This window comes from Fusarium poae, chromosome 1 (assembly GCF_019609905.1).
Source record: "Fusarium poae strain DAOMC 252244 chromosome 1, whole genome shotgun sequence".
NCBI classification, from domain to species: Eukaryota; Fungi; Ascomycota; class Sordariomycetes; order Hypocreales; family Nectriaceae; genus Fusarium; species Fusarium poae.
Genome location: NC_058399.1, coordinates 11715659 through 11741860, shown reverse-complemented (window position 1 = coordinate 11741860; position 26202 = coordinate 11715659). Strand labels below are relative to the sequence as shown.

The following is a 26202-nucleotide window of genomic DNA, read 5'->3' as shown; positions in this document are numbered from 1 at the left end:
CGGCGTATCTCCGTTCTTTGCAAACTATGGATTCCACCCGCGAATGGGCTTTGAACCCACGATTACAGTCAGAGGAACCCCAGCCACTAGAGACGCAGAACAGTTCGCAAAGACGATGAACGACATCCTAGAGCACCTGAGATCAGAAAGCATTGCCGCACAAGCCCGTTACGAAGCCCAAGCGAACCGACACAGACGACCTGCCCGACGATACCAAGTAGGGGGACTCCAGTGTGGCTAGACGCCAGGAATATCAAGACCCTTAGGCCACAGAAGAAACTAGACTGGAAGAACATCGGCCCGTTGAAGATCGGCAAGGTCATCTCCCCGTACGCCTATCGACTGGAACTGCCCGCCAGCATGAAGATACACCCCGTGTTTCACACGAGCCTGCTAAAGCCAGCTGCCACCAATCCGCTGCCCGGTCAGAACGTAGACCCGCCACCGCCAGTAGAAGCCGAAGGAGTGGAAGAGTGGGAGGTTGAAGACATTGTGGATTCCCGATGGGACAGACGAGGCCGAGGAGGCCGCCCCAGGCTGAAGTATACTGTGAAATGGGCCGGATATGCAGACCCAACAGAAGTCCCTGCTGCTTACGTGGAGAATGCTGCAGAGATCGTGGCGAACTTCCACAGGAGATACCCTGACAAGCCCGGACCACAGTAGCCCGTCTCGGCAGAGCTCGATGCTAAAGAGGGGGGCACTGTCACAGCTCGAAGTCAGACCAACCTACCCTAGAGCCACAAGTGGATCAGATCACGTGGCGATAGCGTTATCGCCGTAACCTTAGTTAGACCGCCAGTCAGATCCTGAACGTAGCTCCTTGAGCTACGTCTTGTTAATAGAGCCTGACCTGCCTGCAGTGCCTATCCGTAGCAATAGAACCTATTACGCCCGAAGCGTTCCCTGTCCACCCGTACCGCCGGACTCAGCCCGTGACACTTTAAAGGTTTTTTATAAAATAAAATATAATAATAATATTAATATATTAAAAAATAAAATATTTTAAAATTATTTTTTAATTTTTAAAATAATTTATAAAATATTTAATAAAAATAATATTATTTTATAAAAAATTTATTAAATTAGAATTTATTATATTAAAAATCTTATAAAATTAAAAAATTAAAAAAAATTCTAAAAAAAAAAAAAAAGCTTATAATTAATATTATAGCTTTTAATATAATAAAATTTAATATAATAGTTAGGATTCTCTTTAAGAGATATAAGAGCATGGCACTGGGTCTTGACTAGTTATATAGCTAGGTAGTCAAGTTCATACTCTGATGGAGCCTCACGATATTGGGTATCTTCCCCAAGTCGTCGCCTGACCAATGCCCTTATCATGGCCATGATGATAATAGCCCCGAGGTGCGCAACAGCAACAGGCCATGGAAGGCCTCTAAGACCTATAAACTGAATAGTGAATCCAGAGCCACCAGCAAGGAGAGCAACGATTGCCCGAATATCGCGGTCCCATGGAAGTTTTGCGTCAGCCTTCCCTTTTATACTTTCTTCTTTCTGTTCGGAATATTCTTGCGTCTTGGTAGTTGACTTCGTTCGGTAACGGGGCTTAGTCTGATCACCTTTGACCTTCTCTTCATATTCGACGTCTTCTTTTCGGCTCGATGTCGAAATAAAATCTTTATTTTGTGCGTAAATGATATAAGAGCCAAATTCTTGGTCACTGACTCGCTGTTTCCCCTGCACCCAGAATAAACACATGGGCTTTTCCTTAATGGCTTGTGAGTCATTTGGAAACCATTTAAACTCTTTTGTACTCCTTTCAATAGCAACGGAGCAAGCGAGCATGCCTATGAACAGCAGAACAGAGCCGATCATGTAGCAAGGAAGACCCCAAGGTTGTTGTTCAAAACTGTTGACTCGATATGGAATCACCACGGCTATCACAAGAAGCGACGCTTGTAAGATGATTGATATAGCAGCAGCCAAGTGCAGCTCCACACTCCTTCGTTGCAGTGTAATTCTCTTAGCTGCAATGTTCAACTGAAGATTGGGATATTGCAGAGAGTCCCAGTAATTCGTTGTAATATCATCATTGTCCGTACCATCTTCGAGTTTTTTTTTCCCGAGATTCGGATCGAACTTGGGATGGTTTGGCCCATTTCATGAGACGCACATCAAGCTCATCGTGATAATCTGACAAGCATATGTCAGCTCTTGACACAGGACTGCAACTGCATAACTCTTAGACTTACCTTCTTTTCTAAGAACTTCTTCACCTTTCTTTGTCGCAGACTTCAACGTGTGTATGCCAAGTGTTTTTCTGTTCGCCTCGTACATGTTGAACACATGTGGGAAAACAATGAACTGCGCAATCTTTGACTGCCCCATAGTTCTGACAATACCCTTCCCATTGAACAATTCCCCTACCTCGGCAGACGTAGAAGACATATACTCTATTTCCACGGCAGCTTGATTTTGGCGAGCACGGCCAATAAAGGCTTTAAGTACTGGGCGGCCCTCAACACGAATTGCGCCCGCGATAGCTGTCATAATCCCCAATGGGACACAGGCAAAGATGAGGTGATCATACCAAGTGAACGTCTCACTGAGAAACTGACGGGCGAATTGTTCGCCGAATAACGCAAGGACACTGAAGCACTAGATTAGTCTGCGTCATGAAGGACGCACGGCAATTCAGTTAGACGAGTAATTAGTAACGTAACTGACGGGCCAAGATCGGAAAATACATTCATAAGGAAATCAGTATCTTCATCGTCAGCAAGCACCTCTGTGACCAACAATATTAACAGAACTATCGATGAACGTGAAAATGTTGCAGTATGCATTTCTGAGATTCGTGATACAGGTGTGTTGATGGAATCGATTTTCTGAATAGATATGAGTAGAGACTTTGACTTGTGCCATAGAAGTTGAGGTATTTGCGGGTGGGAATGTGACCGGTTTTCTCAGATATTATGCGGGCTCATGTTCCATGGCAGTCCGGGATGTGTGGTTATGCAGTTGGTCATTATGAGGCGATCAATATTGTTTCTTGCAGCAGCTGAAAAGCAGGCTCTGGGAAGACGCCTTATGAATGGCTGAATTACGGGGTTGTCAGCTTGTCATAAACTCACTCGCTGATCTTTACTGCGTAAGTGAACAGCCAAGGAAAGACAATGTCTGAGGCCCGGCTAGTACCCACAAGCGAAATTCGGACAAAATGAAATACCTGGCTGAGAAGGCCACAAATGAGACGTGGCAAACAGCAACCGTGACAACCTGAACTTCTCCAAATCGTATTACTATAAACGGTTTCAATTATTAGTTCTTTATTCTTGCATTGTATCTGTGTACAATCTGCATGGTTTATGATCTCCATGGCCCGCAGTAGGAGACCCTAGGTTAGCTGAGTGATTGTCGTCCGGAAATCAGATTATGAAAGTATGCACGTTGCTTAGACTTAGGTTACACAACGGCTGAAAACATTGGCAAAATTTGTAATTACCCTGATAATCCGTTTTTCTTCCTCTACGAGAATGTTTCCACCTTCTTTGTTTCCAGAAAACATGTCAGCAACCTATTCACTAGACTATCTAGATAGTTCATGCTTAAAGTCAACTATATATATAGACAAATAACAAACCCCCCACTTCAGAAGCTAACATACCCGCTCCGAAAATATCCATTGAAACGACGAGAGACATTAGCCAGCTCGGGATTTTTGAATATACAGTCAATATATTTAATTCCTGCGTTTGAAACTGTGACCATACATAAAATATACAAGATAACTGCATTCTTCATTCCGAGCATAGAAACCACAAAAAGATTGGAAATCAATAATCTTGATATTACCGTAAGCCTCTTGATGGTTATTATTGTTTCGACTCCCAAGGTCGGTTGGTGGTTTGGCGAGTTATAGTGGGGCAGATACCTCCAGTGGAGCGTTTGATATCGTAAAGACACTTTCTGCGCTTAAACACACATTGGAAGTGTTAAACCTTGACTTCAATGCAGGCCATAGTGCAGATGCACTGGGCTTGCATATCTATCGAGAACAGAAACGAGAACAGAAATGAGAAAGAAGAAAACGAAGAGCCTGGGCGGATATAGTAGAGTAAAGTGAAATAAATTAGCTACTACATGGTCTTTGGAATAATTATTGATCTTGTCTCTAAGCTGCTTGTCTATAAATATTTTTATCGCAGTTCAGTATTGATAACAACAAACTGAATACATTCGTCATCTACTTCATATCAGCTCGACTAACTCATCGATAGCTAGGTAGACTTACTGATGGCAATTTATCTATAGTTACCATGTTCAAATAAGGGTACCCTACACGGGAACAAGCTCTGCTATCTAATCTTATCTAATCTTATCTAATCCAAAAGATCAATCATGGTTATTGTTAACAAGATTAGTCTGCCGATTTAGTTAATAACTACTATTAGGAGTTAAGCCGTTGACACATGCTGATAAATTCCAGATATCCTCGGTTATTATAGATTACTTGTTTTCCTTCACAAGAGCCAAAGCCATCTCGGTGGGACGGACGTGCACGCGATAAGAAAAGTTTGATATGAGGCTCCGCTATTCCGGTGTCATATGCCAGATATGCTCAAGACTCGGAACCACATGAGGCCATATTGGAGCAGCAACTGTGGATCTTTAAGGGTTACCGAGGCTTTATCCAAATTACTCTGCAAATCATAATACACTCTTTTAATCTATCGTATGCTCGCTGTAATTATGCTTCATTTTTCTTCATTTCATAGCCTTTTAAAGTTTTCTTACCATTATAGGTAAAGATGGGTATCGTCGATCAACCGCAGTCAAAAGACAAAGAGTCAAACCCTGGTGACTTTGCTGCCGTTCGGAAATCAATCATTGAACTTCTTAACCAGCCTGATTACGACGATGGAAGTGCCGGCCCCGTTCTCGTGCGTCTAGCTTGGTAAGTCTGCACAACATCCAAGATATGCAGTTCGATTACTAACCTGTTCCCAGGCACTCATCCGGCACATACGACAAAGTAACTGACACAGGCGGTTCAAACGGCGCTGGCATGCGCTACGAGGCTGAAGGTGGAGATCCTGCCAATGCTGGCCTGCAGAATGCTCGTGTTTTGCTTGAGCCCGTCAAACGTCTTCACCCGTGGATAACATACGCTGACCTCTGGACTCTCGCTGGCGTGACGGCGATCCATGCCATGGGTGGACCAGAAATTGATTGGCTTCCTGGACGAACCGACTTTGTCGACGACAGTAAACTTCCTCCTCGCGGTCGTCTCCCAGATGCAGCACAAGGAGCAGAACATATCCGCCACATTTTCTATCGAATGGGTTTCAACGATCGCGAGATCGTAGCCCTTAGCGGTGCGCATAATCTTGGTCGTTGCCATACTGCAAATTCCGGCTTTGAAGGCAAATGGGTCAACAATCCTACCCGGTTCTCCAACCAGTACTTCCGTCTCCTACTATCAGAAACTTGGACTGAAAAGACAATCCCCGAGTCTGCCGTGCTACAGTTCTCTTCAATTGATGAAGATACAGAGGAAGAGTTGATGATGCTTCCCACTGACATGGCACTCACGACGGACCCTGAGTTCTCCAAGTATGTGCACATCTATGCAGAGGACAAGGATGTATTTTTCGAAGACTTTAAGAAAGCTTTTGCGAAGTTGCTAGAGCTTGGGATAGCGAGAGATGCGGAGGGAACTGTGATGAACACTGATAATCAGAAGGGAGGTTACAAAAGTGCACCAAAGAAGAGTGATTCGGCACCCACTGCCTCAGGTCAATCAGGAGTAGCCAAGACAGGCGGATGTCCCGTGATGCACCACAGGGCAAAGTTGTAAGTATCAGATTAGTAATACAAGTATTCACCCTAGATAGATTAGAACTTCAGAACTGTGTTTATTAGATGTAGTATAGAGGGTTCCCTTTCCTCTCTCCCATTTACTATAAAGACTATTTTTGTATTTATCCCATCTCTGACATTCTTCAACTTATCAACAGGAGAAAAACAAGATGCTGCGTAACGATAACTATGAATCAACTCCCCCCCAACCTCCAACCCTTTCAATAAATTCCTCTTCACAGCCAGTATGTCCAATACAACAGAACAGGCATTGTTGATATCCTCGCTGATTAGTTGCCAGGTCCATGGACACTCCACTACAAGAACAAGGTCATTGGGGTCACAATTGCTCGGGCAGACACCAAGTCAAGAGGGCCTAGAATAATCGAGCTTAGAGCATGACATCAATGGCAATGCTTGAATACCTACAGGCATCAAGTCAAGCCATTGTTTCTCTGGCGCTTTTCTTGGGTCCATTTACCATCCATCACGATTGCCTTTAATTATATGCATACTGAGCAGTGTTCCGCTTTATTTCTGTTCGATAGGTGGAATTATATACGTGGCATGAGCCAGCAAAATCGAGGGATGTCTTAAGCCAGCTGCCTTTCCCAACAGCAGTGGAGATAGGACTAGTCCTTATTGCCTAGAAAAGCTTTTCACTGTAGAAGTAACTGATGAATAGTCATGGTCACTAATAATGGGTCGTGGCGTGAGTAATCTGACAATGTCGAGACAAAGTGCATTTATATACACGAATTTGACTTCAGCAGTAGTAATGGGCTTCCATTGGTATTTTCTGTTTTTCTTCTCTGCACTGTTATAGTTCAAGTCCAATTCGTCATAGTGACTGTATCAGCAAACCCCCGGACTAGAACAGACTGAGATGGCTTTAAGAACTTACTAACCCTCGCCCTCCTCTCAAAGCAATTAGCTGAGATGTCATCAGTGGACCAGGTAATATGTAATGAGGTCCTTTATTTCTCTATTCTTAGTGTCACGTTCTAAATCAATAGCTAAATTTTGAGGCTAGCCGACGTTGCCACCTTAATTAATTAAGCGGCCGTTGATATCAAATTTCCATTACCGTAATCTGGCGGCTAATGCGTGGCGCAATCAAAGCTTTAACCCGTTTCACATTACACTAACCCGAGCATCCTGTCTAGCCTTATTATTATCCTGTCTAGTCTGGCATGTCTCCAGGGGCAAATCTCCTGATCAGTGGAGTTGCGGTATTTTAAACCTCCATATCTATCGCTCAACTTGAATGGATTTGTCACTGGATCGTTAATGCAAAGATCGTATAAAGCATTACTGCTCCTCTTATAAAATCGTCAGAAATCGATTCCAGTGTCTTGGCATGTCGCAGGGGAATGTCTGCATTTCTTCAGCATAATGCATCTGTACTAGGGTCTTCTTGATGCCTTACGAGCGGATCCCACAATTAAATCTAGACTATAGCCTCTTTGGAGTATCCTTCCTAGCTCCGCTTAGCTGCGAATCCGCTTTTCAGCAAATGTTTCAGGGTACAGGTTCACCGCTTCGAGGCATCTGGCAATATCGCCGGCGGATGAAACATCCGTGGCCAGGGTATCCAAACATGTGATGGTACTGACATAATATTTCATGCGTAAATTCTAGCTATAAGTACTGACCAATGTCACATCCATTGCAAGGAGACCTGATTTAGAACTCCTATTTATCCAATTACTATCAACATCAGTCAATATGGCCGTCGAATCTACCAAAAAGCTCAGCTTCACAGAGTTCTATAACGTCATCGACGGGAAGCTCGAAACCACCAAGGAGACCGCCCAGAACACTAACCCATCTACTCTTGAGAAGAACCACCCAGTGCCAGTGTCGACCCCAGAAGATGTTGACAGAGCTGTCGAAGCTGCCAAGAAGGCATCTGAAGTCTGGGCTGATGTCCCATACAAGGAGCGACAGAACCTAGTGTCCAAATATGCGGATGGCATTGATGGTATTAAAGAGGAACTTGCTGTCTTGCTAGTCAAGGAGCAAGGAAAATCTGTAGGTCCAATGGCCGACTTCTCACAATGGTTTTGTTCTGATAAGCAAAAAAGATTCAACTTGCCCAATACGAGATTATGTTGGCTGTTCAGTTCCTCAAGGGATATGCACAACTGCCCGATCCTGAGCATGTGATTGAGGACAAGCCAGGCCGTCGAGTCGTCACAAAATACGTCCCTCTCGGTGCGTGTGTCACAACTAATCTAGTCTCTTAAACTAACCAGCCATAGGTGTTGCGGTCGGCATCGTGCCTTGGAATTGTGAGTGAATCTCCCTGGAAATCCTTTCATACAAAACTAACAAATCCAGTCCCTGTTTTCTTAGGTAAAACCACCTTGTCTCGTTTCGATACACAATATTGACCTTCGAACAGCCACTGCCAAGATTGGCCCAGCTCTGATTGCCGGTAACGCTTTCATTCTCAAGCCATCGTAAGTTTCATAATAGTTTTATCAAGACAAACATAATAACTCTCCGGTACAGACCCTTCACTCCCTACTGCGGACTGAAGCTCGCTGAGCTGGCCTCCCAATATTTCCCCACAGGTGTCGTTCAAGCACTCAGCGGTGACGATAACCTTGGACCGTGGCTCACGGCCCACCCGGGCGTGGATAAGATCAGCTTTACTGGATCTACAGCAACTGGAAAGAAGGTCTTGCAGAGCGCTGCACCAACGCTTAAGCGCGTCACCCTCGAACTGTGAGTCGACTCTTAGTAGTCAGTGATCGATTATTAACGCTGGTAGGGGAGGTAATGATCCCGCTATTATCTGCGATGACGTTGATGTTAAGGAGATTGCTCCAAAGGTAAGTTCTTCAAAAGAAGACTTGAAGACACGTACTTACTCTAAGCTAATTAGATCGCCTTCGGAGCACTCATGAACTCTGGTCAGGTAAGTTGCGAAACGTCCTCTAAACTGAGCTTGACTGATGGAAAGAATAGCTCTGTATGGCCATCAAGCGAATCTACGCTCATGAATCGATCTATGACGACTTGGTGAAAGAGCTAGCCGCAGCGGTTAACAGCTTTACTGTGGGCGATGGTCTGGACAGTAACACAGCTCTGGGTCCAGTACAGAATCACCTGCAGTTCGATAGGGTGAAGAACCTACTCGCAGATATCGAGTCCCAGGGTTTCAAGCTGGCAGCTGGTTCGACCAGTGCATCAACGGCTGGCAAGGGATACTTCATCACTCCTACCATTGTAGAGAACCCCCCCGATGACTCTAGAATTGTGCAGGAGGAGCCATTCGGTACAATTACCCTCTCATTATAGCGATGTGGCACTAACATTCTACAGGCCCTGTCTTCCCTGTGTTGAAGTGGAAGGACGAGAAGGACGTCCTTCGACGTGCCAACGATAACCCTATGGGTCTTAGTGCCTCTGTCTGGACTAAGGATATGGAGAGGGCAGAAAGAATGGCTGGAAAGATTAATGCAGGCACAGTTTGGATTAACGCACATCACGAGCTTAACCCCAATGTTGCCTTTGGTGGTGCTAAGCAGAGTGGTCTTGGTGCTGAGCATGGTATCGAGGGTGTTAAGGCGTACTGCACCACTAAATCTCTGTACTTCAACGCGGCTTAGATAGTAGACAGCAGTTTGAGGTCATTGGTCGTTCAATATATAAAGTTTGATACAGAGGCATATATAATCCTTCTCTGACAGTATCTCAGCTGAGCTTGTAGCAACTTACTCTCACTGCTGAATATTGTGAGTAAAGTAATTATCTCATCCGGTGCGCAGGACTCTGATATAAAATAGAATGAAACACTCGTTCAAGATGTTGCTTAGTTGCAATCTCTCTTAATATCCTCTCGAAACTCAGAATCACAAGTCTCTTTGATCTCCGACACTTCAAACTCCAAGCTCACATAGATCTGGCATCCCTCGCCTCCCATAACTCTCCCTGCCTCCTTGCTGCCCCCATACTTAAGAACCCTCTGTGCCATGCCCTCAGCAACAGCCTCATTCCTACCTGGATCATTTAGTTCGACACCCTGGGCGTATTTCGCGAACCCAGCGACGGCAGCGTAACCTAAACGTCGGGCGTAGAGGAAGGCGAGTTGCTCATCAATGATGTCAATGTATCTTCTGGCACAGGACAGCTCATCGGTCGCGTTGGCGGAGCTGCACACTGATGCTACAGGGACTTGGGAAAGGATATTGGGGTCGTAAGGGGAACCAGGCGACGCCCTCGGGAAATTTTCAAGGGTTGCGTTCGAGGATGGTTTATAGCTGCAGAATGGGGTGCATGTTACGAGAGCAGCGAGTACGAGAAGGAGGTAAGCTTTTGAGAATAAAGACATATCTAAATAAATTATTTGGGTAGTATGAAAAAAGTTGGAGTCGTTGTTTGTTCTAGTCAAGGGATAAGGTTATTCAGATACGAGATGAATCGAGGTATTTATACTTCTTTCCAGAAAGCTTGTCATCTGCTCGGACCGCCATACACGTCATCAGTTTTAATTACGACCATTGCCGAAACTCTGTTCGGACTCCGTATCCAATTGGCCATATCTATGTTTTTATACACTACGTGGCTGACATCTGCAGTCCATAAAATCGAGGAATACGCTTGAGAGAACGCTCGTGCGGATATCGGACTACTATTCTATTGGAGAAGACGAGGAATAAAGGTCAGTATGCCTGTTTCGCATAATGGCCAAAACGCTCGCTGACGTGAGAGGGCAGATGCTGGAATTTCAGTTGTTAGTCAGACGTGGACTTCTTCTAGTTGCGTTGTCGAATCATCGGATGAATGATGAATATGCCGAGCGATGTCGTGCTACTGCGGACGAGTTGGAAATAAGGTTTAGTAGCATCAAAACAAGCGCTATAGAAGACAATTATTGATCTTCATGTCGAACGAGGGGTCTGCAAGTTTTATGTCGATACTTTTCTTCAGAATCCTTTGACTAAATATAATACGGGGGAAAAGATAAAAGAGTCGTAACTCGTGGCATGCTCGACCCAAAGACCATGTATAGTACGTTTAATCTGCTTAGCTTATATACCATCAGCTACCCTCTGTATCTGTATGGGATCTTCCTTGTAATAGGTACGTCCAGTACCAAAGACGATATCTATGGTGACATTTAACTCAGCTCGTGTCTCTGCTCGGCTGCCGGGAGTTCGACGGGTTTTTCAGTATTCGACAATTCGTAAGCTGGTGGTGCCGGTGAGGTGGAATTTATGGGAGTCGAATCGATTTCTGCCTTGTAACCGGTAAACCGGGTATGATCATCTCCAGGTGCGCCGTGGTTGCCCATTGTGCCACTAAGCTCAGAAGGAAGGCGACTGGTGCGTCTCTTGCGTCGCCAGAGAAAGAATCCCAAAAGAGCAATCGCGAGAACACCGAGTACAGCTCCTATTACGATACCTGCGATCACACCACCTGAGATGCTGCTGGAACCCGAGTCCGATGACGAGGATGACGAGGATGAGGTGGATTCTGTGGCTACTTCATCCGGCGAATCTGTTGTCGTCACTGAAACATGTGTTGACTCGGAAACGGGCTTGATATTGATTAGCTATCGAGTTTGATATCTGGATGTTGAAGCCAAACTTACTTTTGCGAAGACAGTACTGTAGGCGTCATCGTTGACATCGCTGACACTGGTCATCAACCAACGCTGCCTGTTTTGATTTCCGTCGAGATTTGGGCTCATAAAGACGGCGTCACCAGGAATCACATCGAGGTGATATTCAGTGCCATTTCCGACGTTTGTGAATAAGTATTTTCCCGTCTTATTCGTTCCCCACAGAGACACATCCCATTGTTGCGACTCGCCCCCATCACTGTCGGTTAGACAAGCGCGTGTGCGTCGGTTCTCGACCGATTCAAAATCTCGATAACATACGGCGAACTGTTTCCGAGTCTTCGTTTCGGAGCAGCGAAGCTCGTATCGGCCTCGTGTTTTGTTTATGGGTTGCTGGGAGCTTGATTAGATAATCTCGACATCATATCGTGTCTTTATCCATGGAACGTACAAACTGCCAGTATGTTTTCCTGTCGGCAATGGGAAAGACGCGAAACCCATCGTCCCCGCTATCCTCCTTGTATGTTTGCAGCATACTCTTGAAGCTTCCGTTATAATTGTCAACGAAGTCTTCGGTGAGATGGTACCAGACGTTAGGATCGATGTCGGTCGCCGGTTCTTCATCGCCAAATAGGGACATGACGATAGCTGTTGGGACTGCAAATTTGAGTGGCTGGCCAATGATTGCAGAAAGAGGTTCACAGAGAGATTAGTTTATGGAAACCAAGGGGGCTCGGCTACTTATTGCTTTTATGGTTCTCAAGATCGACATATACTTGGCCCCCAATGCTTACATCCCCGTATATTGATCAATTTCAGGTTAATGATCTGCAAGTATTCAATAACACCTAGGTTGTAGTTATGGAATATGAAAAAAAGAATGACTTGTTCTAAAAGGCTGTAATATCAAGAGGTATAGTGCTGTCCAGTACGGAAGTCGAGATCTATCTGATAGATGTTGAAACATAAAATTAAAGTTTACAACGGCGATGATCCCACAGCAATAAGCTAGCCGCCGTCATCCTGGCCAGATCGGATGAGATCATAAGGCGGAATTTAGACTAGTTTGAGACAAAAATCTCAACTACGATGGGCCGAGTGCGTGATAATCCTTGTGAGGCACATACAGCAGAAGGCGAATGAGGATGATTCAAGTTTCTAATCCTTGTCTGGTGGCTGAATTCTCAACGCAGTCCTGCAACTTTGAGGGGTGGAATATTGAGCAGGATGCGAATCCCTGGACGAAGCTGACAGAGGTACACACCACATTGTTTACAATCGGGTTTAGATAAACCCTGCGATAATAGACTGATTACTACTATTTAATCCTGCCAAGCCCATTTCCTTGATCTTATTGACACCATCCGACATACTCGAAATGAAGGCCCATCTACGGTCCAACGCCATTGTTCTTCTTCTTTTTTATCTGAACACAGTCGCTGCCAGGCGTGGCGGAGGTTCCTGGGGAGGTTCTGGTGGAGGGCCTGGTGGTGGCTCGAGTGGCGGGGGCGGATCTGGAGAAGGCAGTGGAGGCAGTGGAGGTGGCACAGCCGAAACCCGCCCCCCCCCCCCGGATTTAATCCATGGTCTTACCAGAATAATGGTATTTATGATGAGAGCGACTCCGGCTGGAAATGCGACCCAAAGACCTGTGGATGTCAACAGTTAACTGAACGAGAAATTGTTTACGGTATCCCAGGGTTATACTACAATGGCACCTTAACAGTGCAGCACCACATTACGAATAGCTCGTCCTGGCTAGATAAAGGCCCCGGAGCCTGTGGTATGGCTGATGATGAGCCCAACACATATAAATACCCAGCTCTCTTTTTGGTCGCCCCGACAGGAAACAAAACAGATACAAATCCTTTCCATTGGAGACTATTCGGGTTCCAGCCAGCCGACCAGACTCTGGGGGCCACCGGGTCCTACATTGACATTTACCAACGATGGGTACATCTTAGATCGAGCGATTTTGTTGTTTCTGGAACACCATACGGTGGCACCTATTTCTATGATACCTCAATAGGTCGCTATACACTTTCAGATGCCACAGACCGTCATAGAAACACCACCGCCTATTGGTCGACCAAAATCACCAATTCCGACATTGAGAATATCTCTGCCCGCGCCGTCTACAAGACAAAACCGCCGCTGCTTGACATAGATCCGGACACTAATAGGGTTGATCCCGCCTCGAGCCAGTACATAACCTTTAGCGACGTGTGTGCTTGGAACGCAGAACTTCCATCCCAGGAGTATAAAACACTTCAACGCAGTAATTCTTCCACCAATGATCACATTAACACGACGACGCCTACAGTTTGGCTGGAGCCTGGTGCCGTGGCTGAAATGAAAGGCATCGGCGCCTCAAAAATGACTTTCACCCTTCAATCAAGTCTTGATGCTGTAAGGCCCTGGATGAATCTACGACAGGCCAATTGCGGGGACGGCGCCAAAGAAGGTACTCAAGATTACTCGTTGGCTAGCCGGGAGGGGGTGCCAACTAAGCAAGCTTAGTTGGCCACAAAAGTATGAGACAAGGCGAAAAGTGTGAGACAACCCCGCACAGGCTGCTGTCGCAAAATCATGACTTTTGCCCGCCAAAACCAATGATTTCTAGGACATCAATCAGTAAAAAAGTCATATATCACGTCCATCAAAATTATGCCCTCACAATCAAATCTGAGAGCTGCTCAGGCCGTTGTTCTTTCACGCCAGCGACTTCGCCGCGGTCTCAATCGTGATGCTGCCGGCCGCCGAAAGAAGCCACTGACTCTTCGTGCTGCTGAAGCTCGATATGCCGGCTCTGCTCGTGCATCTATCGGCCGCATCTTCAAGAGACTTGAGGCTGCGAATACCGTAGATTATGAGGATGTTGTCGATCCTAAGATGGGGCGCCCGCGGCAACTCACGGATGAGGAAGAAGAAGCTATCGTGTGTTATATCATCTGGATGGAAAAGTCAGGCCTGCCTGCCTCCAAGTGGGAAATAGAAGATGCAGCACTTACTCTGCGGCGCCGCCGTGATCCTGATGCGAGACCTGTGAGCAAGATGTGGTACTCTCGCTTCCGCGATGATCATCCTGAGCTTGCGAAATCGATATTGAAGTCGAGAGAAGCTTCGCGTGCCGAATATGAGGAAGGCGGCGTTGATGATACGAAGGAGTGGTTCCAACGCCTCAGCGATGTGATGACGAAGTACAATATCGGTGCATCAGAGACCTGGAATGCAGATGAAGCAGGAGTTAGAGTCGGAATGCTACGAGATAAGATGGAATGCCTCGTTGTACGCACCAAGAAGAAGTCAGCAACAGAGGTATTTTCTCCGCAAGATCGCGAGACTTGCACAGTCATCGGCTTAGGCAACGCAGCCGGCGCAACAACGCCCCCTGGCTGATCTTCAAGTCGTTGCCAACGCTTGAGTGGGCGTTCATTGAAGGCGATCCTGATATGCGCTTCGCTCAGTCAGACTCGGCATTCTCAAGTGCGGCGATAACGCTCGAGTGGGCGAAGCACTTCAACCGATGCTCGTGGGAGAAATCTGCTACTGTACAGAAACGTCAGCTTGATTTTGAAGAGTGGTTTGGGTGTAATGAGCACCTTCAGGATACAAATAACCGCTTGGTTACTCACGATATGCCTCCCGCGGCGAGGCCTTATGATGAGGCTGTATGGCGGCTGCTCGTTATCGACGGCTTCACAGGCCACGGCTCATTCGAATTACGAGAATATATGATAAAGTTCAATATTCTCGTAGCATTTCTTCCGCCTCATTCAACGCATATACTCCAGCCGATGGATGTAGGCGTATTTCAATTTCTGAAGGAAGCGCATCAGAAGAAGCTTCGTGAGGCGTTGCGGAAGGGAAATCTTACCTTTGGCCGGCGTGCCTTTGCAGGAGCTTTTCAGGTATGTGCCTTCTTAATCAGCCTTCACCGAAAAAGGCCCCTTTTCTCACCAAAATCAGGAGATCTTTAATGAAGGCTTCACTGCCGCTCACATCATCTCGGGCTTCCAAAAAACGGGCATCTACCCTCCCACAGACCGACCTGCCATAGAATATTTTCTCAGGAAGCAGCTCAAGAAGAAGAAGACCTTCACGCCTGCTCATTTCTCACTTCTTCCCTCAGATATGCGATTTCACGCCGCTTCTAGCACCGCCGAGACCATCGGCGAGCGATATCACGATATCCTCAGTTCTCCTACGCTCGCAGGGCTCCGGCACATTCGCAACATCGTTCATGAAGCTGTGGTGCTTGAGGATGTTATCAAAAAGTACGTGGATGATCGAAGAACTCGCATCGAAAAGCGGTATCACGAGAGAAAGCGAGGCCGCCGCGCAAAGACTGTCTCTGACCTTATTCCTACAGTATCGCTGCAAGATCTGCGAGATCAACAAGAGGAGGCTATCGCCGACGATAAGAAGAAGCAACATAAGCAGGGTATACGATTCACACGATCTGTCATCATCAAGGAGATGAACCGCCTCAAGGATGAGTGGCGAGAGAATAAAGAAGTTATCGTCAACGGCATACCAAAGAGGCTGCAGTTCAAGCAGTGGTTGGAGCACACAGGGAAGCAATATGACTATTTATCTATGGATACACAGCGTTCACAAATGACTCAAGCACTGAAAGAAGAGACTGACGGCTATATGATAGATACACAACTCCCTGATGATGTGCGTGAAGCTATCCGCAAGGCACAGTATGCCGCGAAGCCCCTCAGCGCCGTTGATCTCACCGGCCTCCCTCACAGTGATGATACGGTCACTTTCAACCTCACACAAGCACACGAGCACGAGGAAATGGATGAAGAAGACGAGATTCTTCCTGTAATTGAAGTCGCCGGCGGCAGCGAAGTCGAGATGCCCTCATCGCCGCCCTGTGCACCTGACTCTGAGTCATCACTACCTACACTTCCCTCAACTCCTTGTCCCTATCAACACCACACGCAGCTTCATGAGTCACTTCGTGATATCATCAGGGGAATAAGAACGGCACAAGAAGATAGCCTTATTGGCTAAGAAAACAGATATACGGCACATTTTGGCAGGGAAGCTGTTTCCCTTGCCAGAGCATCACCAGAGCCGTCGCAGTCATTTCTCCCACTCTGAAATAGCCAATAAATCAATAGAAGCTTCAAACTACGCCTTTTCATCAGTTTGAGCCTATTTTGACAAGATTTGAGTGTCATTTGATTGAAAAAAATGGTATTTTGGTGCAAATCACGCCAAGTGGGCATCTTCCGGGATGTCTCACACTTTTCGCCTTGTCTCATACTTTTGTGGCCAACTAAGCTTGCTTAGTTGGCACCCCCTCCCGGCTAGCCAACGAGTATACGGTTGACGATCCATTTGAACTCGGATACTTTGACTACCTGACGAATAACGACGAGTTGAATGTTTGGAGACTCGACTTGTCCTTCAGTCTTTCCTTTGAAGGCAGTATTGTGCGCGAAAATAGTACACGCATAAACGGGACAGACAAAGACGGTCTAGTGTTTGAGGCCACCTACGAGACGCCTCCGCCGGATTATACACTGCCTTCCGAATCTGATGACTCGAATAGTGGCTCGAATAGTGAGTCGGGTACAGCAAGGCTATTGCTACAAAGCTCGAGTGCTTTTGTCACCATCGTCAGCAGCTTTACAGTTTTGTTCCTCTTGTTAGTTAGTGTCATGTGAGGAGGTACTTCGCTTACATAGTTACGCAGAACAATTAAATAATACTGTTCTGTTTCTATCGCCTGGCTGGATTGCAAGTTACACTGAGTCATCTGACGCTAGTAGCGTAATTTGAGGTCTGTAATGATTGTCGCAAACAGGGTACAATTTGAGTTTAGCTTGCGATGAGAGCTATTCATCCTCGGAAGTCGTAATAGAGTTCACTCGGCGCCTGTTCCAAAGAGTGTCCAATCATACATAATAATCTTGTTGCTTCACCTATCGTCTGATTGATAAACGGTGTAACCACGGTGCTGGAATTCACATGGGTTTGATGATGTGGACCATCTCGCCAAACACATACATGTAATGACAGATATGACGTTGATCTTTTGATGTAGTATGTCATGATGAAAGCAACATCTGCCGTACTTGAAGCCTGGAACCCCTCCACCATCGCAAAGAATTGCCGAATTGGGGGTTATTGTTGTGATTCACTTACGTTTGAAAGATCTGCAGAACCTCGGTAAGTCTTTGCTCACAAATCGTTATTGGAAGCAAAGTTTAACAGCACATGTGAAGGGTAGCAGTCAGAGAGGGACAGGTGTAGAACCGAATGGAACTATATTTAACAGAGGCATGCCACAGAAATAATTATAGAATCTGAGCCCACCTTGCTTAATGAACAATCATTATCCGATTCTTCGAACTTCAACAATCCGACTCAAACGAAATGGCTTCCCGATCTGCAACAACTGTATGTGAGCCTGGCTCCTCACGCCTCGAGTCAAGCTCCATCAGACCATCAGCCTCGATGGCCAATCCAAAGGATTCTATGAAGTCCACCTGGCGTCATACCGATCGAAGAAACTGGACAATATCCCACTGGTTCTTCGAAGTCTTAGGCATTCACCACATCTCCTTGGATAAGCAAGTGCCTGTACATCAGAAAGGGGACAAAGTGCCCTACACACCAGAGTGGCAGTTACATCGTTGGGTTCTTGTACATTCGCTCATTCCCATCGCCATGCATCACCTCTTTGCGACATGTACTGGTCAAAACCTTACGCCAATGCAAGCCTTCATCTTCTATAGCCTTGCTTTCAAGGTCGCCGCCGTCCACGAACTCCATGCTTTGCGCCGAGTCGGACATCAGACAGGGTTCTTGGACGGCGACGTACATGCAAGAGATGGAGTACCCGACACTGGAGTTACAAAAGTCATGAAGAGTCTCATTGCCACCTCGAGCTTCCGTCCAGTCTTTACGGTATTCCTCAGCTACCGTACTGCACAATCGCCTTCGAGTATGAACTGGCTGTGGTTGCCGTTGGAGATTGGTTTATATGGTATCGTACTGGACTTTTGGTTCTACTGGTACCACAGACTTATGCATGAGGTTGGTAGTTTATGGAAATATCATCGCACTCATCATTTGACCAAGCACCCGAACCCTCTCCTGACACTATACGCCGATTTCGAACAGGAGATCTTCGACATCGCCGTCATCCCGCTTATGGCTTACTTCTCCCTGAAACTGCTGGGGTTTCCAATGGGTTTTTATGAGTGGTGGGTATGTCACCAGTATGTTATGTTTACCGAGTTGTCTGGCCATAGTGGCCTACGAATATGCTCTTCACCTCCTAGCACACTCACCTGGCTTTTGCGCATGTTTGATGCTGAGCTTTTGATTGAAGATCATGACCTTCACCACCGCAAGGGTTGGAAGACAAGTGGTAATTATGGAAAACAAACTCGGCTGTGGGACAAGATCTTTGGAACTTGTATTGACCGGATTGAGTTGCAGAGGGAGAACTTGGACTGGGAAACGCGTGTTGACCTGCCTTTATTTTAACAGGCGATTTTGCTGTAGATGCTTTTGTACTTGTAGGGCATTGAAAGATCACTACTTTGTCAATATTGTGTTGGTTTGAGCCAAGATATTATTTGCATAGATGGGGGACATTGTGTTTGTTATTAGAGAATGAAACCCTAGATAAGAATTAGTGGAGCACAGCACTTTTAACATAAATGCGACCTCATGGAAATTTGTTCTCCCGATCGTCGAAAGAAGTGGATACCAGTGGGTAAGACATTTGTGTGAGATTACGATCTCCGCCACATCGTTCGCTAACAACGCACCAACGGCGAGTTTTTGGAGTATACAGTACCTTAATACCTGTGGCTTGATAAGAGCAATGGAGACAAAATACACATACCGCGTGCGGCCTGGCCTTTACTCAGACGTGAGTGAAGTCGTCAAGATCTGGAATGCTGCGTTTGCTAAAGACCAACTTATGGATATTCTATTCCCAGGTCGACAGATCCATCCGGAGTTGATGCAAGCTCATATTACGCGACTCTTCTACTCTCGCTACTGGACTCTTAATTATGACCTGCACGTTCTTACATCAACGGCCGATAATAAGCCTGTGGGCTTCACCTGGTGGAAGCGGCCCGACTCTCAACTGTCATTCTATGAACGCTGGATATCTCCTTGTATTTACCATATCATTTGTTACCACAAGGCAGTGTCACTAACTGTCATTATAGCTGCCTGGGCCTCCCCAATCATTCACGCCTGTTACTGGCTTCGCAATAAGCTCTTCCCTATTCCGAATCTGGATCAGCACGCAGCTGGAACTTTCGCACGCGCCTTCGAGGATATTGAACTGAAGTTGCAAAGAAGCTCTTGGCACCGCGATGCCTGGTACCTCTCTACGTTGGCTGTTGAGCCGCCACTTCAGGGTAATGGCTTGGGAAGCATGCTCTTGAACCATGGGTTGGAAAGGGTTGACCAGGCCGGTGTAGCTGCTTGGTTAATCGGGCTTGAGGGTATCGATAGCTTCTATGAGCGAAACGGATTTGTAACGGTTGAGAAGGCCAATGTGGGCGAGCTGGGACACTGGAATGGTGGTTCTATTATGCTGAGGAACGATACAGCATGAGTGACATTTGCCTATCGATAGAAACGAGAATCTACACATCAGTTATATGATCAAACTTTTAGTATACAACCTGTCTGAGACTCTAACATAACCAACTATACATTACCAAACTGGCTCAAATAACGTGTGTAAGTTTTGCGCTACTTGATATTCATTTTTAGGGGGGAATATTGGTGCGAGTCATTCACTTTCAGTAAAAGTGAGAGAATCCACCAAGGACATCGGCTATTGGCAACCCCTTGTCATTGACATGAAACCACCCAGACATGATTAGAGTGTCTGACACTATGTTTTCTTTTTTTTTTCTTTAATCGCATTGTCTATCGCGACACATCTTCGCGTGACTTCCTGTCGTCCGTGCTCATGGTCGGATGAGCGGACAGACACTATAAGTGAATAATCCTCCGGGACGATTCATAATTCTCCGTGGCAGACTCTTATCGGGCTCTTCCAAATCCCCACATTCATCGAACGGATGGCGACCAACAGCATAGCAAAATGGGATGCTGGTAACTATCTTTTTAAGCTAAAGGGAGAGAAATCTAGTTGAATCTAGCCATATTCTCCATGTTTTGCGAAATATATGTCTAGAATGAAATCCTACATTATTAATGTTTTGAAATCCTTATGCCAAGGGCCATCGTACATTTGCTGAAACAGAGCCGCGTTTCGGGATACAAAGGCCTCGTTCTAAGCCACAATCCTCGACTTGAAACACATGACTCATATTTATACTATTCGCAAATATTCCCTCAACCGTGCCAATCTGCCGCATGACCATTCACTTGCTAGAGCTGAAGGTTCAGTTTCGCTTGGTGGGAAATAGCGATAGGGTTTTGGAAACATCAGAGATCGTCGGAATAGGGCTATGGCCAGCGAACCGAGGCCTGTTTCAGGCAGACAATATTTATAAATCCCGAGCTTCCGATTTGTGGAGATGATGAAACTGCCGAGGCATACGCTATGTCGTCCTGATCCTCGCTTGAGATCAATAAGCTTAATGGACAAATTCGTAAGATTTGCCGGATTAGGACTAAACGCCAAAGCGTAAAGGTCGTGAATGCTTCTAGCTGTTACGGATACTAATATCTATATAAGGCTGTCTCCATGTGTTGACAAGTCTCAATATACAAACAGGATCATCAGTACAGTTTCGCTTCTATCTTCTATCTGCCTGGCGCAGACATTACCTTTCGCTTCACTCTTTTATTCATTGTCTATCCTTCAGGAGCCAGTCTCATCACACGTCAATAGCGACTGAGTATCACTCGTTTTTACACGAACCAATAATCACTCTTACTTCATCACCATGCAGCTCCTACGTGTCCTCACTTTCGCCTCTTTGGCCCTGGCCTTTGACAGGTCTGCGAGGGAGAGTAAACGCCAACTTGGTGGTGGAAGAGTCCGCAGCACGGCCAACGAGTTCAAGAATGGCGGCTGCAACGAAATCATCTTCGTTTGGGCTCGCGGCTCTACAGAGATTGGCAATATGGTATGTTTACATATGAAATTCAATGAGTCCCTCTCTTACGATGAAACAGGGAACTATCGTCGGTCCTGATGTCGCCAATGGCCTGAAGGACGCATTCCCAGGCAAGGTAGCTGTGCAGGGTGTTGACTATGCTGCTCTCCTCTCGACCAACTTCGTCCCCGGAGGTGCTGACCCTCTTGGCATCCGCGAGATGAAATCGATTCTCAACGATGCCATGAGCCAATGCCCTGACTCCGTGATTGTCACTGGCGGTTATTCGTAAGCTACTCTGCTTTGGTCGCATTCTAAACTTTTACTAACGTTCTGTTCCTCCAAATAGTCAGGGCGCAGCCGTTAATCACCGTGTTATCGAGGACCTCCCTCAAGATCAAAAGGATCGTATCGCTGGCGTTATCATGTTCGGCGACACCCAGAGTCGTGTCGATAAGGGCCAGATCCCCAACTTTGAAAAAACTAAAACGCAGATTATCTGTGCCTCGCTACCCCGGGACACTGTATGCGACGGGATTCTCACAGCTGCTGTCCTGCCGCCTCATCTTTCCTACGGTCGCAATGCTAAAGAGGGTGCTAATTTCCTCGTTGGTCAGGTTAACGGTGTCTTGGGTGCTGGGGCAAAGTGAGGAGAGTCAGGAGTAGATGCCAGCTTCTCTCAACGTTGCAGACTGAGCTTGTAGTTTCTTTTCAAGCACTCAAACTATATCATTCACGCAAATAGAGTACATACATTCAATTGACCAATATCCTTTCTCCATCATCCGGAGAGTCGTGATCACTGCTTGATTGACTTTCACCACTTTCTTGTCAGTTACCGTCCCCCATTGTCACCGCCGATACCCGAGGACCGTTCGGGAGATGCATAGCGTCCTCTGCTTTCAGTCATGCTTGGCTGCCGTCGCCAGGTGTAATAGCTGCTTGACACAGTCATTAGATTGGTATTTAACAGTAGTAATTGAACTTTATATTGCCTCCTTATTGATTCTCGATATCGATTCTAAAAGCAAAGAGTATTATTACTTTTATTAAGTGATTTTTAAGGTATAAGTCTTAAAGTATATATATAAAATTAATTTATAAAAAAATATAATTTTTAAATTTAAATATTAATATAAATTTAATTTAAAAATATATATTATAATTTATAAAATTAAAATTATAATAATTATTATAAAAATTTTTATTTTTTTTAAAAATTAATTATTAAATATTTTTTTATTAATATTAATATTAATAAAATTATATAATTATATAATTATTATATAAAATAATAAATTTTAAAGTTTTTATTAATTTTAATTATTTATTAAATTAAAAAATTATTTATAAAAATTTAATTTTTATAATTAATTTTATTTTTAAAAAAAAATTAATTAAAAAAATTTAATATTTTTTATAATTTTTAATATATTATTTTTATTAATATTTAAAATTAAAATATAATTAATATATATAATTATTAAATTATTATTTTTATTTTTTTTAATTATAAGATTTTTAATTATATAATTAATTATTAAATTAATAAATTAAAATTTAAATTTTTATTATATAAAAAAAAAAAACTTTAAAAGCTTTTTATAAAATTTAAAAAAAATATAATTTTAATATATTAAAAAATATAATATTTTAAATAAAATTATTTTTTAATTTTTAAAATAATTTTTAAAATAATTTTTAATAAAAAAAATAAATTATTAATAATTTATAAAATATTTAATAAAAATAATATTATTTTATAAAAAGTTTATTAAATTAAAATTTATTATATTAAGAATTTTATAAAATTAAAAAATTAAAAAAAGTTCTAAAGAAAAAAACAAAAAAGCTTATAATTAATATTATAGCTTTTAATATAATAAAATTTAATATAATAGAGTATTATTACTTGCGCTATAGAATATTATAAATTAATAGAGGACTCCTTAGTAAGTTTGCTTAACTGAAGGCAATGAGGCTCTAGTGTTTAAATCCCAGAACATTAACGAGGTACAAGCCTGAATCAATGATAACAATTAAATATATAGTCACCAATATCAATATCCCTAATCTGTATCAGTACTTAAAACCACCCATCCTCTCTCTCAAAACACCTTCAGGATCAGCCTCAAGCTGAAGTGCCTTGAACTTGGCATAATCCTTGTAAGTACCCGTGACATTCTGATCCGACATTGCATCGTTCATGAACAGAGGAAGGTAAACATCGGCAGGCTCTCCCTGTTCCACCAGCCACTCAGGTACCTTTTCCTCAATCCAGGCCGTCAAATCCTTTGAAAACTGATGAACCATGTCATCAAACCTCTTCTCAACCCAAGCACATTGAATCTCGAGAAGAACGCGATCAGGGTCGTTTGCAGTGAAGCCAATGGCGTTTCCGCCTCGCTCCTCGGTATGTTTACCGATGGCGGCGGGCAAGGGCTGGAAGTCGACCGAACATTGAGAGGCAAGACCTCGGAGACGCTTGAAGTAGTCTGATGTAATTTGGTGCATCTTGTCAGTGATTTGGGCATAGACGGTCGAGTCCTTGGGGAAGTAAGGAATAGTGGCAGTCTGTACATGTTAGTTGAGGTTGTGAGTGGTCAAGGTTGTGACTTACTCTAAAAGAGATTCTTGAGTTCAACAGAGAAACTCCAGCTCCATTGGATTTGAGCTAGTTATACGTTAGTGACTATATACTTGCAAGAGTTCAAAGTATTGCACTTACCAGTTCAGGATATGACTGGGTCTTGGTGGTTGAAAGGGTAGACTTGATCTTTAGGAAGTCGGCAAAAGGACCAGTGGTCGGGGGCTTCTCGCCGTCATAGAAATAGAACATCAGGTTGGTCCTGCTACCGCCAGTGAGGATCAGACTGGTGGTGATGATGGCGGCCTTGGGATTTTCATTGCTGTATGGAATGAACCTGTGCATGGCTTCATAAAGTTCATCGGTCTTTGAATCATCATACGTGCGAATTCCACCCCAAACCTTTCCAATTGGATAGGCCTTGACGGTAAATTGTGTGACAATTCCTGTACGACGTTAGATGTGGTAGTTGAGAGATATATGTTTGAGGCTCACCAAACTGACTGCCACTTCCCCTCAATGCTACAGCAAGTTCGGGTTGCTTCTCGGCATCGATGTTAATAATTGTTCCGTTGTGGTTGACCATTTCCCAAGCAACAACGTTCTACCATGCTGTTAGCCGAGTCACGATGAGATTGACAAGAGGTCATACATCAGCCGCCAAACCGTACTGAGCACTCAAGAATGAAATGCCTCCTTGGGTAAGAAGACCACCAACTCCGACCAAGCCTAGACGACCTCCAACAATAGCAACGCCATCTTTGTCAAGTGTGGAAATGACATCGTTCCACTCTCCACCAGGCTTGACATACGCAACCTTTTTCTCAGCATCATAAACTGCACCGACCATCTCGCTCAAAGAGATAAGGACTCCATCACCGGCTGTGGCATGGGTGGGGTTTGGATCATGACCACCGCTCTTGGCAGCGAACTTGACATCGGGGTACTTCTGGAGTATTGTAACGGCGGTGGAAACATCAGACGCTGACTTGGCAGTGATTACACAAGCAGGCTTGATCTCGCGTAGGGCTGTGGACCAGTAGCCTGTGGTTTCAGAGTTGAAGTTGATTGTATAGGGGAAAGACACGATTTTAGGGAGGTTCTTTGAGATCTCATCACAAGCCTTCTTGGTGGAGGCGCTGGGTGCCGCGAGGGCTGGGACAGCCAAAAGGGAGGATATCAGAAGGCGATTGAGATACATCTTGAGGTGACCAAAAGGTACAATGTCTACTTTACTAAGAACTAATAGGAGGAGATCGGCTGCCTTATATACAATCGCGTGATGGTAACCCGAGAAGGCCGACGGATGGTGTACAACACGGGCCACCATACAATTCGCCAACAGCCGTTAGTCTTTTGGCCTGACACTCGTATCGAGCATTGGTCATGAAATTTCATTGTGGATCATAGCCTAATATTAATAAAAGGTTGCGTGGAGGAAAGCGAGTTTTGTTTCTACTCTATTGGATACTGTCGTGTTGCGTTGCACAGTGATGCGCCATCGGAGAGAGACGCAACTTGATAGTTAGTAATAAGTATATTATATACAAATTAACCCAGTATTCGTTGTTGTCTGTCATTCCAAAAGCACTTGAAGGTAACGACGTCCATGAAGTTGGTGAAGATTCTTCAGTGTCAATCATGAATTAGACTCTCGGTTCCCCCATGCCTGTCACGATTTGATATCCACCTTGGGAAACCTTCAGCTCATCTTCCCTAATCCCTGTCTCGGCATACACGAGCCATGGGTCTGACCAATGGGATCCGATGTTTCACGATGTACGAGTCATGTGTAGCCCCGGACTTTAAACGAAGAGGGCTAGATTGCGAGTTGCTTTGTGCACCATTTGGTCACGACTTTGACCTTTGTTTGTCAATGCGATCTGCGTGACAAAAAATCTGAAACGAATAGCTCAGGTATTAACCATCAATTGAGTGAGAGGACAAAAATAGAGTGACAAAGTGTGTGACAGCAGGTTATAGTTTAATGAGGTGGGACCGAGCGGGACGGTGAGTTGAGATGGACATGTTCTGATGTTTCGACGCGAGGTAAGGTACGTGCACAAAATTAAATTTTACAGGAAAAAAGCAACATCAACGTTTCAGTCGTTTTTAGCTCGGGCCGCAACTGGCAAGGA

The 26202-nt window shown here is 44.7% G+C and overlaps 12 protein-coding genes across 12 annotated transcripts; 8 read left to right on the top strand and 4 right to left on the bottom strand.

The window, feature by feature from the left end:
• Window positions 1-1254: 1254 nt before the first annotated feature.
• Window positions 1255-3671, bottom strand: FPOAC1_003822 (uncharacterized protein; the record flags this gene model as incomplete). The annotated part of the gene is made up of 5 exons (XM_044848377.1): window positions 1255-2106; window positions 2141-2160; window positions 2220-2617; window positions 2695-2755; window positions 3635-3671. The coding sequence occupies 5 exons, from the start codon at window positions 3669-3671 to the stop codon at window positions 1255-1257; spliced, it is 1368 nt and encodes a 455-aa protein (XP_044714293.1).
• Window positions 3672-4778: 1107 nt separating this feature from the next.
• Window positions 4779-5827, top strand: FPOAC1_003821 (uncharacterized protein; the record flags this gene model as incomplete). The annotated part of the gene is made up of 2 exons (XM_044848376.1): window positions 4779-4924; window positions 4978-5827. 2 exons carry the CDS (start codon window positions 4779-4781, stop codon window positions 5825-5827), a joined length of 996 nt encoding a protein of 331 aa, XP_044714292.1.
• Window positions 5828-7557: 1730 nt separating this feature from the next.
• On the top strand, window positions 7558-9449 carry FPOAC1_003820 (uncharacterized protein; the record flags this gene model as incomplete). Its single annotated transcript, XM_044848375.1, has 10 exons — window positions 7558-7863; window positions 7917-8046; window positions 8094-8123; window positions 8173-8187; window positions 8237-8294; window positions 8347-8562; window positions 8609-8669; window positions 8723-8755; window positions 8806-9115; window positions 9163-9449. The coding sequence occupies 10 exons, from the start codon at window positions 7558-7560 to the stop codon at window positions 9447-9449; spliced, it is 1446 nt and encodes a 481-aa protein (XP_044714291.1).
• A 203-nt stretch (window positions 9450-9652) lies between these two features.
• On the bottom strand, window positions 9653-10171 carry FPOAC1_003819 (uncharacterized protein; the record flags this gene model as incomplete). The annotated part of the gene is made up of 1 exon (XM_044848374.1): window positions 9653-10171. One exon carries the CDS (start codon window positions 10169-10171, stop codon window positions 9653-9655), a length of 519 nt encoding a protein of 172 aa, XP_044714290.1.
• Window positions 10172-10960: 789 nt separating this feature from the next.
• On the bottom strand, window positions 10961-12044 carry FPOAC1_003818 (uncharacterized protein; the record flags this gene model as incomplete). The annotated part of the gene is made up of 3 exons (XM_044848373.1): window positions 10961-11380; window positions 11435-11797; window positions 11856-12044. 3 exons carry the CDS (start codon window positions 12042-12044, stop codon window positions 10961-10963), a joined length of 972 nt encoding a protein of 323 aa, XP_044714289.1.
• A 738-nt stretch (window positions 12045-12782) lies between these two features.
• Window positions 12783-13924, top strand: FPOAC1_003817 (uncharacterized protein; the record flags this gene model as incomplete). Its single annotated transcript, XM_044848372.1, has 2 exons — window positions 12783-13007; window positions 13070-13924. The coding sequence occupies 2 exons, from the start codon at window positions 12783-12785 to the stop codon at window positions 13922-13924; spliced, it is 1080 nt and encodes a 359-aa protein (XP_044714288.1).
• Window positions 13925-14071: 147 nt separating this feature from the next.
• Window positions 14072-14803, top strand: FPOAC1_003816 (uncharacterized protein; the record flags this gene model as incomplete). The annotated part of the gene is made up of 1 exon (XM_044848371.1): window positions 14072-14803. One exon carries the CDS (start codon window positions 14072-14074, stop codon window positions 14801-14803), a length of 732 nt encoding a protein of 243 aa, XP_044714287.1.
• A 398-nt stretch (window positions 14804-15201) lies between these two features.
• Window positions 15202-17201, top strand: FPOAC1_003815 (uncharacterized protein; the record flags this gene model as incomplete). Its single annotated transcript, XM_044848370.1, has 4 exons — window positions 15202-15315; window positions 15374-16379; window positions 16715-16987; window positions 17197-17201. 4 exons carry the CDS (start codon window positions 15202-15204, stop codon window positions 17199-17201), a joined length of 1398 nt encoding a protein of 465 aa, XP_044714286.1.
• Window positions 17202-17803: 602 nt separating this feature from the next.
• FPOAC1_003814 (uncharacterized protein) lies at window positions 17804-18922 on the top strand (the record flags this gene model as incomplete). The annotated part of the gene is made up of 1 exon (XM_044848369.1): window positions 17804-18922. The coding sequence occupies one exon, from the start codon at window positions 17804-17806 to the stop codon at window positions 18920-18922; it is 1119 nt and encodes a 372-aa protein (XP_044714285.1).
• Window positions 18923-19265: 343 nt separating this feature from the next.
• On the top strand, window positions 19266-20015 carry FPOAC1_003813 (uncharacterized protein; the record flags this gene model as incomplete). Its single annotated transcript, XM_044848368.1, has 2 exons — window positions 19266-19566; window positions 19621-20015. 2 exons carry the CDS (start codon window positions 19266-19268, stop codon window positions 20013-20015), a joined length of 696 nt encoding a protein of 231 aa, XP_044714284.1.
• Window positions 20016-21324: 1309 nt separating this feature from the next.
• On the top strand, window positions 21325-22127 carry FPOAC1_003812 (uncharacterized protein; the record flags this gene model as incomplete). The annotated part of the gene is made up of 3 exons (XM_044848367.1): window positions 21325-21507; window positions 21557-21765; window positions 21827-22127. 3 exons carry the CDS (start codon window positions 21325-21327, stop codon window positions 22125-22127), a joined length of 693 nt encoding a protein of 230 aa, XP_044714283.1.
• Window positions 22128-23556: 1429 nt separating this feature from the next.
• FPOAC1_003811 (uncharacterized protein) lies at window positions 23557-25265 on the bottom strand (the record flags this gene model as incomplete). The annotated part of the gene is made up of 5 exons (XM_044848366.1): window positions 23557-24051; window positions 24098-24151; window positions 24206-24510; window positions 24560-24668; window positions 24717-25265. The coding sequence occupies 5 exons, from the start codon at window positions 25263-25265 to the stop codon at window positions 23557-23559; spliced, it is 1512 nt and encodes a 503-aa protein (XP_044714282.1).
• Window positions 25266-26202: the final 937 nt, after the last annotated feature.